The sequence below is a fragment of the Excalfactoria chinensis genome, chromosome 3 (assembly GCF_039878825.1).
Source record: "Excalfactoria chinensis isolate bCotChi1 chromosome 3, bCotChi1.hap2, whole genome shotgun sequence".
Taxonomy (NCBI): domain Eukaryota; kingdom Metazoa; phylum Chordata; class Aves; order Galliformes; family Phasianidae; genus Excalfactoria; species Excalfactoria chinensis.
In genome coordinates this window covers 44,539,758-44,557,161 of record NC_092827.1, presented here as the reverse complement: position 1 = coordinate 44,557,161, position 17,404 = coordinate 44,539,758, and the positions used below count along the sequence as shown (strand labels likewise).

The following is a 17,404-nucleotide window of genomic DNA, read 5'->3' as shown; positions in this document are numbered from 1 at the left end:
ATGATGCACATCTTGAAACTCAAATGAAGTAGTGACGCATTTTTAATTGCACAATTAAAATCAATCTTCATTGTTCTAAATGAGTTAGTTTTAAAATGATTTGCCAACTGAAAGAGAAATTCTGTACAACAGTTACCCGATCTCACATTTTTAGACAATGACTTCTTTGTCACATTGTCCTGCTTCTTGTCCTCCTTCAAATGTTTACCGAACACAGTCACCTTTCTGAAACTATTTACTGCAAAGAATTTACTCTCTTCTGTAAGCTTCAAAGACTTCCTCTTAATAAATCTGCAGCAAAAACCTTTTATGGATGAATAAAATTTATCTCTAGTTCACACTGCAACACTTGAGGTGTTGGAAATTAAAAGCATTTACATATTTTGTGCTTTAAGTAACATTTATAGCATTTGATTTTGTAATAGATGGGTGAATCAAAGGGGTGAAATTATCAGTGCCTGCCCTGAAGCTGTAGGTTTATTGTGAGGAACACAAAAGGAGGACAGAAAAAGATACATTATAAAAGTGTATTGCTATTTTGGACTCTTTCTCACATAATTATTCCTATTCACTAAACATCACATAGTCTTAAACAAGCACTCCACTGTTTCAAACTGTGTCTCTAACAGCTTGTTCTAAACTATAATAATTCTTTGCTTTTAATGCTCGGATTCATTTTTCAGAAGAGACCATCTACTGCCTGTAAAATACGAATTTATTAAAAATAGGGCTACTCACACCTTATTATTTATCTGATGGCTTTATATATCTTTGTGCCACCTATCTATTTGCATATTAAGGTCTCCAGATATGACATTTAATGAGTGACTAACCCTCATGTGAGCATCTTTGCAATGTTAAAATATAGTGAATGAAAACTAGTGAGCCAGCAAGAGGCTTCCAGAGGATGCTACTTCTATCTGAATGCAGAAGAAATAGCTTCATACAAATTGGTACTTAGAATCACATAATGTGATTAAGCTAATTCTACACAGTATTTCTCAAAAGAGACAGAAATGTGATTTCCTAGTAGTATTAATCCTTTCAAGATTGCATTTAACATTTTTAGCACTATCTTTCTTATATGGATAGATGAAACATTAAAATTCAGTTTTAACTTACATTTCCACTGCTAGTTTTAATTTTACCATAAAAGTTCCACAGTTAGTTTTTCTTTTGGCCTGCAACAGCTGATTTTCCTGTCATAAAATTCTAAAATAGAGTTCAATGTATGCTAATGTATCCTATTTTAGATACAAAGGTTAATTTTCTAAGCAGCTTTTAATCATTATGATATTTATGAGAACATGGAAAAATTAACTGACTTCAGCCATATTTCTGTTCTAATTTGTAGTTCAACAAATGCTGCTCTTGTAAATAACTTTTTTTTACATCCTTAATTACCTGATGATTCAATCAGTTAGGCTGTCAAAGATGCTAAATGTCTCAGAATGTTTTGACCCAGTTGAGTACACTGGCACTTTGTCCACTCTGTTGTGATTTAACCAAAGTAAATACATTTAACACTGTCAAGATTTCCATCATAAATAACTTCCTCTAACCTTGCAATTTTATTTGTGCCATCCTTAAATTCTTTCAGTGTTTCTTTTTTTTTTTTTTTTTTTTAACCATGCCAGCTAACTAAGGTTATTAGTTTTTTATTAATGATTCAATATCTGAGCATCAATATAGTTTTTAATTACTGTCACAGATCTGCCTTTTCATTCGAAATCGTAGTTTCTCAGTGCTTTTCATGTTTAACAGAATTTTTTACTAATATCTTTAGAAGAGTGTTGTGTAGAATCCATTTTAATTCTCTCAGCTAAATTTTCAAAATATATTGTTCAGGCTATTAGTGTTTGGTTTAGTCCTCTCACTTTTTTTAACAGATGTAAGAAGATGAGAAGGAAGCCATGACTGCAACTTACCAAGAGTTTGGAAAGGTCTTTGGTTTGGAGTATGGGAGAAAAAGCCAGGTTTCAAAGCATTTGTGATCACAACATCAAAATACTCTTCAAAATCGTTTCTGAAAAAGCAAAGGAAATTAAATTCAGTAAGTTGCCCATACTTAAAAAATAGCTTTTAAACTTATAGTAGTCAATTATAGTCGTAATAGCATTTAGACTGAAACTTTCTCAGCTTTCTTCTGTGGACCTCTGAATTAGCAACCAGTGCTAATTATTGTAGGAATAGCCTGGAGAAGTGTGCTGGACCCTCTCATCTAGCATTGTTTGTGTGGAGTATTAACTCCAATGTGGTTTCCAACTTCCATTTGCAGAGCAAACGATGCATTCTTACTGATTTGCCTTATTAAAATATTTCCCCAGGGGAAACTGTGAAGACTTGAAGGTTCTGAAGTCTAATCCTTATGCTAATTTTGCACAGATAGCTGATAAAAGTTCCACATCTCAATTCTGAGATTCAGTGAAGCCTTCAGTGGTCAAAGGTTCACACGTGTCCTGTTGTGAAGATGGGGACAAACTTCACTTTCTTCTGCCTTCTTCTCATTTCCTTGGTCTGGGGAGATAGTGGGCAGAAGCTAAAGCTCACAGCCCTCTCAGAAAAATTCAAGGCTGATACAACAGGTTTACCATGGGTACATCTTTAAGGCCAGGCTGTAGGGGGCCCTGGGCAATCTGATCTGGTGCTTGATGTAGAGGCTGGCAACCCTGCCTGTGGCAGAGGGGTTGAAACTTGACAAACCTTGAGGTCCCTTCCAACCCAAGCCATTCTATGATTCTGTGATTTCACATACAGGAGAATGTTTAATCTGGTTTATCTGTATCTGTCATATAAACACCTAAAGCCTCATTGCTTATTCAGGACTCATGAGCCTTCTACAAAACAGCCTTATAAATAAATAAAATCATGTTGCCCTGAGAACATAAGATGTCCTGTAAGGTACCTGTGGTACTCAGATACTTGTTTTCTTAAGTTCATAACTTAGAATCCACTGAGATCCTTGGGTCGTATTTAGTTGAAGCCGCGAGCAGATCCAAGAGTTGTGAAAGTTTTGACAAACAAGCAGAGCCTGATCACATGCACTTCATTTGTTTAGAAAAACAGACTGAAGAAGAAAACAAACCTAGCAGTTAAACCATATGAAGCACAGACAAAATAGTATTTTTTCCCCTACTTATCCTATTTGGAGTATACAGGCTAAACACATATGCATATGTATGTTTTCTACTCTTGAGACTACACATACCTTATCACATCTTACTGGTTTCTGGAATAGGAAGCAACTGAAGACTAAATGTACTTAAATGAAAACATCCATATTGTTGGTATCTATTTTATATGTATGTGCTAGTTTAGCAGGTATCCAAAATGACATTGTAGTTAATAGGTCTAATTAACACAGCTAATGAAGGGTGATCTCACCCTAAGTCTGAAGTGCTGTTTTGTCAGCTGAACTTCAGACTCAACTGACTGCTGACTAAATCCCCACTGCACATGTGGCTCATAAAGACCAACAAATATGATTCTCAATCTCCAAGCTGAACCCCGTTATTAAATTAAGATTTTTCCAAAATTCATAAGGTCTGTCAAAACACTGACTGATAACTGAACTGTGAGAAATCCATCAGTTCAGTTGGGTTTGAACACTTGAGCAATGCTTAGGTAACCCTGGGGAACTTCCATGCATTTCATGCCACCTAGCCTACCATGAGATGAACTCCTGGAGGTACCAGTTATTCCTATTGTAGGAAGGGTCTTCTTTATTTAAAGGATTCTATTTGACCTCACTTATTACATCATCCAGTTTAGTGGTACAGCAAGAAATAATAACAACAATGGCTACCTGCATGTTCTGAAGTTACTAAAACAAAATTAGACAAATGTTGCTTAGTGTGATTATTTTTTTATTAGAAAATGAAAACATTCCCCATTGATGACATGCACTTCATTTTTTAGTAGGAATGTTTCTTTGCTTGGGTGACTACATTACATGTAAGATCACAGAAGTTACAGATGACCAAGATAAATAGAGACACTAAAATACTATTAATGCTAGAAGAAGCTTACTGGAAGAAAACTACATAACTGTACCATTTTCAAATAACCTACAATTATCCAGGAGACTGAGATAACTAAAAACATGAATGTTTTCCCTGTGAGGTTACCTTCAAACTTTTATTTTGTCTTATTTTCTTTCCTTGAGGAAGGAACTTCCTTAAATCATAACATTTTTTTATACAACTTGTAACCATATGCAAACCTCTTTAAGATAAATAATACAAAATTGTTTGGAGGATTCCAGAAGCCAAACAGACACCATCAGTTCTTGAGTGACAAGTAACAATACAGGTAAGCTTCTTGTACTGACATACAGTACAAATAATGTTTCCATGGGTAAGTTAAGCTTGAACTTTATTTTGAAAGTGATCACTTCAGGAACATGACTGAGACATGAGGGAACAATAACTTATCCTTCATGTAAACTCAAAAACACAGTGAAGAGTCTTCCATAAGATTCAGGCAACTTTGTCTTGATTTGTTGTAGATGTGAGAGGAGATGTTATCTATGACATTTCCAGAATCACTGACAATTTCATTTGTGAAGCTACTTATTATATGAGCACCTAAATGTGCTTTACATTATCACACAATATTAATTATAAAATTTGTTCCAGTTACTGCTTGTGTTTCTTATGGTGGTCTGTGGTTACACTGAATGGTTAGGACAAAGAGTAGCACATATCTCACCTAATTATAGCCATCTATAAGTTGCATGCTGAATTCACTGACAGTGGTCTATACCACAGGCAGAGTGAAAGAAGAAATATCCACATGCTTCGACAGTTCATCCCACTTAATTCAGACATTATTTAATGTAACAGAATGAATTACCAAGGATGATGCCCAGAATTATCTTTCCAGTAATCACAAAAGGAGTCGAAATGATCAGCTTCCAAAATTTCTAGTTTATAAGTAGGTAATGTTGATGAAAAGGTGAGCTGACACTCACCTTTGGTGACTACATGTTGGCAAACTTGCATTTCGGTGTGTGTTCTCCTAACAACATTTTACTTGTAGGTAAGCCTCAAAAGTCACACAATGATACTGCTACTGCAATTCACAAGGGTTGATGGAAAAAAAAAAAGAACCAAAATGTAGTTAACCTGACAAAATTAAGGTTAAGAGATTATATTTATATATGAACCTAGACTGTATTCTAGTGGTAGAAAAAGCTGCTAGAGAAAGTAGAGATTCATAGTTTGACACAGGGGTCATGGAGTAAATAAGAATAATAAAGCATTCAGAATTACTTTCAGGACAAAAAAAATATTTCAGTAAGTTCTAACGGACAGTGGAGTACTTGTTACTCCAGAAAATATCTTTAAAGATAGTTTGGATGAGTCACTGGAAAACATGATTCTAGAACTTCATACACTCATGAGAAAAAAGACAAAGTGAGCAAACCTCAACTGACTGCCAGGAGCAATCAACTACCTGTTTTATCTTTTCTGCTGTGATCTGCAAATGCACATTCCCCATGCACAACCATCTTGTGGAAGTCACCACAAGGAAGTAGTATTTGTAAAGTTTTCCATGCAGATTTGATGCAAAGAGAAATATTACTACTGCTTGCCCTTATGATAGGAGAGGCACAGATAACATTGTAAAAATGTATAATAAAATTGGGATTCAGATGGTGTCTCCAATTACATGTTGACCTATTTCTTGATGTCTTTAAACCTATCGTGATGTCCAGAACAGATGTAGGATATTTGTGCTGTGTTAACTTTCAGGCTAACAAATGAACTACTTTGTCTTGAGTACCTTGCTACTAGAGGAGACAGACCCACCAGAAACTTAAGATCTAAACAATTTATAACAAATAAAGAAAGGAAAATTAACCTTCCCATAGCTCAGGCTGATCTCCATCAGGAGCCTGGCAAATATTATTTGAAATGGACACTGCACTTACCCAAGAATATATTCACACAGGAGCCTGCAATAGTCACTGTGAGAACTGGTAATTAGTAGCAGAATCTTCCCAGCACTCTTCAGTTGTTTCAGCCACTTTTTTACAGAATTGGGACATCTTTGTAAGTATTTTTCTGGATGATTTTTCACTTCTGGGAAATATGTCCCACAGTCCTCTAAAAATGACAACAAAATAATATATTAGCCAACCCTAGTCACAAACCACTTACTCTGTGCAACAAATATCCTTTCATGTGCAAACAATAGAATTTTAAAAAGGCAAAGCAAAGTTTAAAGATTTCCCTGGGTTGTAACACAACATAAACAAAACACAGTGAAGTCAAAAGGATGTGTTGTAGCAGAAGTAAGTTCGTAATGACTTCTCTGTTATAGAATTTTCAGTTATTGTATTTGATGCTCTCTTACTCATGAGAGTAAATAATGTGTATATTACAGGTTATAGTCTTACACAACAAATAATGACTTCCATTACCTTTGCTCAAACTCTGGATACCATTTGTGATTTAAAAATGAGTTTAATGTTCAGAAAAATCATAAGAGTATGAAATTCTCAAGAATATTGTTCAGTTACTTATGTCTTATGTTAGTACTGTCTGATGAATAACGCTCACATTAATGTTTCTGCTGTTTTACAACTAGCATTTTATGTGAGAAGAGCTGATTGAATAAGGTGGCAAAGCTCACAGCTATTTGGAATACTAGGAACTGATACAAAGAAAAGAAAAACAACCAAACTTCCAACATCAATACTGCTGTCTTAGCTAAACCCTACAGCAACAGAACTTTGTAAATACATTTGAAATACAAGACTTTTAAAAGTATGTAATAACAAAGTTAGCAGTAAAATTTATCTATTCATTAATATCTTATTAAGTAAATAAAGATATACCTTGGTATAACCCATAACCACTGTACCAAGATGTCAACATAATATGAAAGTTAACTTTTTTGCATCATGTCTATGACTTAAGCTTATCTACTTCCTTTCTGATCAAACACTCTATCACTAAAAATGTCAAGCTAGTAAAGGTCTGAGAGGAAACAGCAATACATAAACAGAAATAACATCAAGTGTTTGGTCCTCTGCCTGTGTGTGTTATAGTATGAACATCGCCAACATGAGCTTACTTTTCTTCCAGCATTTGTTCTATATGCAACTGTCTGTGGTCAACTTTGCTGAATGATTTAATAAATCCCAGACATTACTTAGCTTTCTGGTATGTGAATAATGCTGTTTTCAAGTAAGAAAAAATAAGTTTTAAACCACTTGAACTCTAGCTATTTAATGAAAGAGAGAATATGTACAGTTGAAACAGTAGTATCAAAGAAAGACTGAAAGATATGTACTGGGTGCTAAACATAATGCTATTTTGTGCGTTAACATATTCAAGCATCTACAGATGGTATGAGAAAAGCCTCACATAAGAAGTTCCAAATTAAATGTCATCACTGCAGCTAGACAGGAGACAAAAATGTCTTGCTCTTTACTGTGATATGGCAGATGCCCTTCCAAAAGCTACAGAGTGGACTGCTACACCTCAGGAAAACTCCTCAAGCAAAAATCTATCAGCTTCTAACCAGGTTACTATTTTACTCCATAGTATTTAGGTCAAGACATGTAACAGCCTTCACTAGGGGAATATAAGCATGTTCCTGCAGCTAGCTCCATGGGATACCACAATGTTTGTCTTGAGATCTAGCCAAGAGCACTGGCTTTTTTGATTAAACAAAGCAGATCTACCAAGGAGGGTTTCCTGTGGAAAATGTTTTTACCCCCTTTTCCTGGAACATGAATACTATCCGGGATTAGCAATGGAGTTTTTAGTAGCAGAGCATGCCTTTCCTCTTCAGAATTATCATTAATAGCTGTATTTTATGAACTATGCTATGACAAGTTTTCTTCTTTCTTTCCTTCCCTCCTCCCCCGAAAATACATATTACACAAGAATGAATGGAGACACAAATAAAGCAGTTTTGGCACTAGCTCCCACAGGTTCAAATAATCAGAGAAAGATGGTAAAGTTCATTTAAATATGCAGTTTTTGTTTTTTTTTTTTAACCCTGAGGAAAGTTTCCCTACCAAATGTCTCCCACTCTCACTCTTTGAAGTGTAACTAATGTAAGGCCTTTGAGTAAATTTAAGCATCACTGTCCTCTTTCTCCATACACTGTGAAGTATTTGCTGCATAATACATCTGTGCTACCTCATCTTTTAGTTTCATCTCAAGTGGAAAACATCAACAAAGCTAGATTCAACATATGAGCTGAAAGAGAGTCTTATTTTACTTTTCTGTTCAGACCCTTAAGCCCAGTTGTTAATTGCAGACAGGCAATAAATCAATTCTCAACACTGGGATCTGGAATTTGCCTCTGGGCTGCTTGTTGTGATACCAAGGATAACCCTCATTAACACATATTCTACTGTAATTAGGCAAACATGGCTCAGAAAAAATAGAGTTTAACTTAATTCCTAACATAGTATTGAATCTGGTGAAAACATGTTGCTTGCATATATACTCCTAATAGAAAAGCCTAATCACCAAAGTTTGCAAGATTTTACTGAAATCCAGATAAAACAAAAACTGAAAATCTTGTTCATTATCTCAGGCCAAGGGCAAGCGATGAGGAAGACAGAAGAGCCAGAGACACCTTGCTGGTAGAGCTGAGAAAATTTAACTATGTGATGGAGAAATGTTAAGCTGTCACAGTCAAATGAAATGATTCGATGGTGAGAAATGAAGCATTTTTTTTCCCCACGTACTTTTAGTCACTATGCCACACACTGTACTTTATTTTTCCTTAGGAAGAAAATGTAAAAGCATACAATAATAATAAAATTAACAGAGTAAACAATCAGAAATTTTTTATCAGTGCTAATACAGGAGAGGAGAAAGTAAGCTAATGGTAATAAATGGTTTTCTGCTACTGTCATGCAACTCTCTTCCTGAAAAGTAGAAAAGTAATTACTAATGTTAATTACACAATTCGTGAGAAATAAGTAGTGTGTCAAGTCTGCACTAACTCTCATGGAGCATCCAAGTTTCAAAATTCCCTTAAAAATGGAACTACGAGCACACTTTGGAGAAGTTTCAGTGGCCCTCAAGTTCACTATCATGCTGGAGGACCAATGGTGACCACCAGATCTACAACTGACCTCTTGCTACCTGCACACTGCTCAAAATAAAGTCTCCACAATTTTATCCATTTTATAGATATCATTGAATATATGGTTTTATGGATACTGATATGTGTTAATACGCATGCACAAGTTAGTGAAAGGAAAACAACTTTTACCTCAAATGTCTCTATGTAGTGAAAACAAGAGGACTGTAATTATCAACTTAATCAACATATTTACCCTCATATACAGAAGAACTTATTCCAAAAATACGGAGCAAAAAGCAAACCTCTAAGCATTGTATGCACAACTTTGTAATTTACTGCTGTTGGTCTGCATTGCCAGGAAACAAATGCAGTTTTTCAAATTCCATTCTTGTTTCTAAACAGCTTTGTGAATTCTCTGAAATACAGCCTAAGATAATGCATTGGCAATTAACCTCCTCAGGGCTATATAATCACCCTTCAAATACCCTTTCAAAAATAGTAATTGTCTTTGCAATTCTTTTTTTTTTTCTCCAGAAAATGTTTCCTTTTTAAGCAGAAGATAGAAACATAACTAATTAAAAGGTTGTCTAGAACTGTCACATAATAAGATGCTGCCATAAACTGCTTCAGACCTTCTTATCAGATCTACTTCATGTCACGTTTTCTAAGTAATATAATTTCCTCTCTATATATTACCAGAAGTTCCTTTAGCATCTAGTTTGGGGTTCATTTTTTCTTGTCTAATCTGATCATGATGATAGATCAAGATGTCCTTTGCACTTCTTGCCATGGAAATTAACTGCTTGTAATACAGCTGTGATGGGAGTTGTATACATCTGAAACGTGAAGCCCTCAGACCAAACTCAGAAAGAGCTTGCACAGTGCTTGCAAGGACTGGCAGAAGTCCTTCAGCACAGATAACAGTCCAGGCTTTAATCCAATCAACCTCCTCTAATATAGTCACAAAATTATGATATTCAAATATACAATTTGATGTTCCAATACAATACATTAAGATAGGGAAACACAGTTCTTACTTTCTTTTGTGCTCTTCACTACAGCACTTTACTTTGGCAGGGTAAGTTTACACCCCACTGGTTCTAGATTCCTTTGGGCTCAAAGTCTGCAATTTGCATTACTGGGACAATGCAGTTTCCATCTCTTAACTGTTATTTAGTTATATATATTAAAAAAAAAACAAAACAACACAACAAAAAACTGTTGGGGAGGTACATTTCTGGCAAGGTCTTATTCCAGAACTAAAACAGAAATATAATATATTTTTCAGGATTGTTACTAATTCTAAGAGGCAGCTACTTGATTGAATATAAAAGAATTTAACCACTATTTGTATGGTTTAGCTAAGTAGAGAGGTATGAGGCTGAAAAAAAATCCTTAGAATTCAGCCAAGAAAAATAAACTTCCAGCTGCCAATTTGTAGCTTGTATTTACTGGCTTTATAACTAACCATTCTCACAGAGAAAGTAGTATTTGGCATGTGACTTTACTCTGTTTTAAATTCAAAGGCAACTTGATAGCTTAGCTATCAATATCCATAGCTAGATTCTCTGCAACTCTGAAACAAGAAAGGATTTATATCTCTTTCCTAATTTTAGTCTGAATGCAGGCCTGTACATAACAGTCATTTATTTGATAAACAGGAAGGAGTTGAAGTAAAGTCTTACTATATATAAATGATGATGCAGACAACTATGTTCACTGTATACTGCTTTCCACTATATTGTGTATTGCTTTTCCAGTGTCTTATGGCACTTCAAGATTTTAGAGTGAACACAAAGACCGTTCTTTCACTACTGATGTTGGATTCTTTTCCCATCTAAACAATTCCAACATCTAAGATGATCGTTCAACAGATACACAAGAAAACTGCCATCATTTCAAAATATTTTGCAAGATAATTTACTTTCCTGATAATGAAAAAGGAAAAAGAATATATTGGCTAAATTTGCATTAGCCAACTCATCTTCATCTCCTTTCCTTTAACATGGAGTAGGAGGAGTAGTAGAAGCAAAATGAGAGCCAGAGAGAAGGAAATGTTAGCATAAAGCAAGATAATAAAGGAGAAGTGCAAAGCCGGGATGATGAGGTAAAAAGATTACATTCTGGAGGCTTGGCCTCAGGCAGGTATCAGGAACTGAGAACAGCAGGAAGCAATAAATCATCCTTCTCTTTCCCCCAGAAGACAGATGTGGAAAAAAAAAAAATTAAAAAAAAATAAAAAATGACATATCAGACAGAAGGGAGGATCCAGGAAACAGGAAGAGAAACAAAAAATAGACCAGGATGAAAAATGATAAGTGGTAGTAATATGTTTCCAAAAACCTCTGTCCACATATCATGTGAAATTAAATCTTCCTCTGATGTTCTCAGAAAAGTAATGATTTTCAAGATTGCAAGATGTATTCTTCATATATAACATTTCAGTTGTGAACAAATCGCATTTTACCAGTGGAAATACAAAATGATCTGATAGTCTGATTCTTCATGTACCTTGTTTACCTGTGTAGCTGCAAAAGCAAATGTTTACAGCTCACATAATATCAATTTTCTCAGTATTTTTAGCAACAGCCAACACCCAACTCTGGCACAAATAGAATTGCTAAAGTAGTTTATTATTTTAGTAAATAACATATTTTCCAGTGGTGACAAGTCCATATGTTCACCTTGATAAATTTTGAAGGAGTAACTAGAAGGCTAGAGAAAACACAACTGTTTGGATTAACAGTGACTGTAGGGCTATATAAATATTTAATATACTGAGCAAAACACTTCAGAAGAACTCATACAAAACGCCATCTCTTCAAACATTTCATAGTCACTTCCTCTGTTACTTGTTTTCTACTCCTTTGGCTTATGAGAAGCTTACTGCAAAAAATTTAAATGCTCTGGGATCTGAAGATAGGTTTCAAACTAAAAGGAGGCTGAACAGAGAATTTCTAGATGAAGGAAGCCAAAAGCAGCTGCTGTTACTCTTGGGCTGATAGAAAGGCTGGTACAGTTTGGAATGCCTATTAAGAGTATATCTTAGGTCAACACACACACACACTGTTAAAATGCATTTCCCTAGTTAAAAAAAAAACAAACACAAACACAACAAAACAATTTAAGACAGAAGGAAGAAATTATTTAGTTTAGTTCAACAGACTAGTGCAGGAGAATACAGAGAAGAAGGTGGGAAATGGATGCTACTGTGGTCAGAAAGAAGTGCTGGCACCTAGTTTGACAGGAAGTCAAATATAGAGTACATTTTTATTTATACAGCTGATGAGGCCTACTTGAGTGCGCTGGCTTGGCTGAAACACACTGCTAAACTTGATGTTTAATTGAAATTCATAATAAAGAAATAAAGTACACGCCACATATTTTATAATAAAAGCACAGGTTGCTGACCAATATAAACAAACTAGAAGTCCTACTTAGCAGTCCTACTCTACCAACAAGACATTACAGGTTACTCTTTTCCGTAGATCTCAAAAGGGCTCCACAGAGGAACAGACAGGTACTCTGAGACACTTATTACAGTAAGAATGGAGTTAAATTTCTCATAAATATTTTTACTGGAAGCAGTAGTAGTTTATAGTCTCTAAGAAGCTTGCACAGAAGCAGGAAGAAAAACCTATTTCTGTACATAATTGTTTACCATGCAAACAGTTAATCTGTATGCTACCGGAGAGACCGACCAGCTTCTCTGACTTGAAAACTCTCTTCAGGTGCTATTTCTCAGGTCCAGTGTGCAGCTGATGCCATCTAGCGATAGAAGACACTGCCCACCAGGAACTTGCACGGCCCAGGGGTGCAGGAGGGCTGCTGGACGGCTTCCACCTTCCCTAGATGTAAGGTAGCCCCTCTGTTGCCAGAATGACTGAGACAGGCAACGATCCTCAATGGGCAGCACATGCATGTGGAAAGCTCGGCTCCTGGCCATCTGGAAAAGACTGGATGATTTGTCAGCTTAAAGGTAAAGCTGAACAAGAAATAGCACCACTCTTCAAGCATGTAAAAAGCTGCTTGGAGAAGTAAAAAAGAAAAAGGGAACAATCTGTCCCCTGAGACTAAAGTAAATGAGTCAAGAAGCATTGAGCTTATGCCTCCAAAGGCAAGATAAGAAATGTTTTAATTTTAAGGGTATTGACACACACTGGAAAAGTTGCATCAAAGATTCTATGAGATCCCTAAGTGTAGGTCTTTAAAAAGAGTCTGGACGACTACCTGTCAGAGAGAGAATACCTAACCCATTCCTTTAGCAGTGGTGAGGCAAAAGCAAGATAACTTCTAGAGTTACTTAAAATAATGTGATTACATATTAAAGATGAGTTTGCAGCCTGTTCTCCACTTGTTCTTTAATGCTTGGGGCTATAGATTGTGTTCAACCACCTCACCTATGGATAATGATGCCTAGAATTATGTCAGAAACAAAGTTTGCTTGTAAGTTGGTGAAGAGAATGAATGCAGCAAGTAGCAGCAATATAGCTTTTGACTTCTTGCCGTTTGTTTTCAACAAACTAAATTATACACAAAATAAGGGGCCACACAATTATACCTAAATCACTGTCAGAAAGCCCAAGTCTGTCTACAAGCATTTTGGAGGTTAGAGACTGGGGGAAAACTATATTTAGAATCATAGAATCATAGAATTACTCAGGTTGGAAAAGACCTTGAAGATCATCAAGTCCAACCACAGCCTAACCAGTAGCCTATCTCTTAAAAAACAAAAACAAAAACAAAAACCCACAACAACCACAACAACCCTCTGCTAAATCATATCCCTGAGTACCACATCCAAACGGCTCTTAAACACATCCAGGGATGGCGATTCAACCACCTCCCTGGGGAGCCCATTCCAGTACCTAACCACCCTTTCTGTAAAGAAGTTCTTTCTAATATCCAACCTAAACTTGCCCTGGTGCAACTTGAGGCCATTTCCCCTTGTCCTGTCACTTGTCAGTAATGAGAAGATTTAAAAGTTAAGAAAAATCTTCCACATGTTCCACCTGCAATCCTGCATTCTTTTTTCTCCTAGTTTAAATTTTCTCTTTTAACATTATCTAAATAAGGGCCAAAATATTAAAAGTAAACTTGTAAATATCACTTAATGTAAAATAGGTCCCCAGTGAGCAGTGGCTAGTTCAAATTAATTCCAAGAATGAGAATGAGGAGCAAAAGGGTTTCTGTAAGCAGAATTGTGAAATAATCTTATTTTTTAAGCTCCTGAGTTTCTCTAGGATTCCAGATTTTTCCCCATTCTACAACAGGATGACACACACACCCTTAAAAAAGAAAAGGAAAGAAAAAGGAATAACACAAACTGGCAGTTGCTTACTATGCACAAGCCTATTTTGCAAGCCAGGCAGAAGCACTGTCTCTGACTTGCTGGGACATGGTTCCAGTCTGCTGAACCCTGGTGCTGACATGATTTTGTTTTTGTGCTTTAATCTCACTTATCTGACCCTCGCCACTTCATATAGCAACACAGACTCAAACTTTACAATACCTCTGCATGCTGGCATCCTAATCATTAAACCTGGAATTAGTATTTGGTTCTGTATTTCAGGCTCATCCACTGGAAATCTCAGACCACAATTACAATCTAAATCTGTCAAAAAAGCAATCATGTGAAATTCATGCCCCATAAGTGCCTGAAGAAGGATGCTTGCTCTGTTTAATCTCTCCTTTTCTGTTATTTTGATTGGAAATGAATTGTTAATACGAAATAATGCACTCACGTGGCAAGCTCTGCTGCCATATGAAGTAAGAAGTATCCCAATTTTTTTTAATCCAGATTTTGTTCCTATCAAGAAGCTGAAGAGATTCTAGCATGAGTAATTCAAGTTCACAGCAACCTAACATGCAACTATCAAGAAATACACATTAAAGCAGCTACATTTGCAACTAGGATACTGAAATTCAAACTTCTGGAGGATCTGGATGTGTCCCTAAGGACACTCTGGCTTTAAAAGAGACTTCTTGCAAGAAGCAGATGGTAACACACTTGAGATAGATCATATGTATCTGGACAGACCTTTGTTATTTCAGGCCATCAACAGACTCTAGCAAGTGAGAATTCTTGGCTTCCCGGGGCCATATCTGTATGGAATTTTTTGCAACTAGTTGCAGGAAGACCTGGAAATGTAAAGCAATCTATATTCTTGACAAAAATATGCGAAGTTACTACAGAATTTCTCTTGCAGTACAGTTGAAATGCTGTCGCTGCTACTGTTAATGCGAACTTCACAGAGCTTAACCTCTCAGGTCTCTTCTTTAAGTCATACAGAGACTTGTTATCGACTGAAAATCCGTGTCTTTATTCACTTCACGAGTGAATCTGCTTGTGATTCATCTGTGGCAACAAAAGCATACAAAACACGTTTTATTCCTGGAAGAGATTCTCTCTTACAAGCCAACAATCCCAAACTGCTTACATCTGCAAACTTCAATTACAAACATGAACTACCATTATTTTGAAAATATGCATATTAATTGGAGAGCTTTAAAAGAACCAAGAAACATATGGTGTCCCCTGACCAGTATACTACAGCTACTTGATCTCACCTTCAGTGCATGGTGACACTGCTTTAAAGCTCAGCCGCCGTACCATGGCAAACCACTCACTGCAGAAGGAGGCATCCTCCTGCTGTGCTCCTTGCAAGTGAAATGCAGAGGGCGCTGCTGTGGGTCTTCACCAGCAGCCCTGCTACAATTTGCTCCCTCTCCTGCTACCCTCAGAAAAACACTTCCTTGGTGAGGAAAAAAAACAACCAAAAAGCCAGAAGGTAAGCCTCCAGTCCTCACTAGACTGCAAGGAAGTAAGTAGTGCTGCTCACATCCCATGGGCACAGGGCTTCACCCATGCAGCCTGGGATACATGGAAGTGAAAGACTGTGGTAGCAATTCACATTTACAAATATGCCATGCTCTAAGCATTGGTTGACACATTTTCCACAGAGCAACAAGACTCTTCTGAAATATTAGGAAGAAGCCAGGTGCCACACAAATAGTTCTTGTTTTCTAGAGAGCTGGACCAAATACTCAATCCCAAGAAAACAGTGCTGTTTCAGCTTCCAAGAGATAAGAACTGCATTTTGGAATGCCACAGGTATGTAAGCATGTTGGAACAGGCTATCCAATGATGTTGTGGATGCTCCATCCCTAGAGGTGTTCAAGGCCAGGTTGGAAAGGACCCTGGGTATCCCAAACTACTGCTTGATCTAGCATTTGGCAACCCTGTCTGTGGCAGGGGGATTGGGAGCAGATGATCTTCCAGATCCCTTCCAACCCAAGACATTCTATGATTCTACATTAGAAGAAGTCCTCTGGATGTGGTCCTTGGGCAACAGTAGGTACCCCTGCCTCAGCAGAATTTGGACCAGATACCCTCCAAAGGTCCCTTCTAGTCTCAGTCATTCTGTGACTCTGTGAAAATCATCGAGTAAGTTGTGTGATTCTTCAGCAGTATGAAGCATTCAGTTGCCAAAGTTGGGTGTGTAAATTGTGATCATACAGTTACTTGTAAATATGTAATCTGCGGTATCATTTCTTATAGAAATGCATTTATGTGATGTACAGGCATACACTTGTATTTTCCTGCGCTGAAAAGGTATATGAATATGTATAAAATTGCCTTTGGATTTCTGTTTTTGCCTTCTTACTCTTCCCATAGTTACACAGCCATATCACACATGACAGCAAAAGCTGATGCTGTTGGTTTGGTTTTTTTTCTTTTCCCCCTCATCTGAAAATGTATTTTTTTTTTTTTTTAATCTACTGTTTATGTCAGTATCCTGGGCTAAGCCAGATAATCTAACTTAATGCTCTTATTGCTCATTTCCAACACTTGCTGCATGCAAGAAATAAGATTTTAAACAAGTGAAATGCGTTACAAAAAAGGTGTAATGACGGATGGACAAGCACAATAGAAAGGTACTATGAAGGAAGGGAAAAAGTTTGCTCACCCATATCAGGAGATGCTAGGTTCACAGGGGAAAACTTCACCAGAGATGGATCTCCAGTAAAAGAGATTCTTTTCCCACTGTCAGCCCTTAAATGGGGTCTAGGAGAGGTGCAGTCAGGCTCCACCCATACTGGTTGCACAGGTAAACTGCCCTTCACCTGTGCTCCCAGAGCCAACCCAGTCCTTTCCCCAGGTGATCAATCAGTGGTTCAGACCACAACTCAACAGTTTCCATACAGATGCAACTTACATTTTGTTTGGATTTTTATTTAACTTTGTCCTCTTTCTTGATTATTTCTCTGCAATCACTGAGTTAATAAAAGTCCTTCTTTATTTACCCTGGATGTATAGTTGCTTTCTTGCACAAATGTTTTT

The 17,404-nt window shown here is 36.7% G+C and overlaps 1 protein-coding gene across 1 annotated transcript in view; it reads right to left on the bottom strand.

The window, feature by feature from the left end:
- Window positions 1-17,404, bottom strand: part of NT5DC1 (5'-nucleotidase domain containing 1) — a 124,729-nt gene that overhangs the window by 36,562 nt on the left and 70,763 nt on the right. The window contains exons 7-8 of the mRNA XM_072333238.1: window positions 5,936-6,110; window positions 1,929-2,026 (exon numbers count right to left, since the gene is read on the bottom strand). Of these exons, the coding sequence (XP_072189339.1) occupies window positions 1,929-2,026; window positions 5,936-6,110 (273 nt within the window). The remainder of the gene's footprint in view (window positions 1-1,928; window positions 2,027-5,935; window positions 6,111-17,404) is intronic.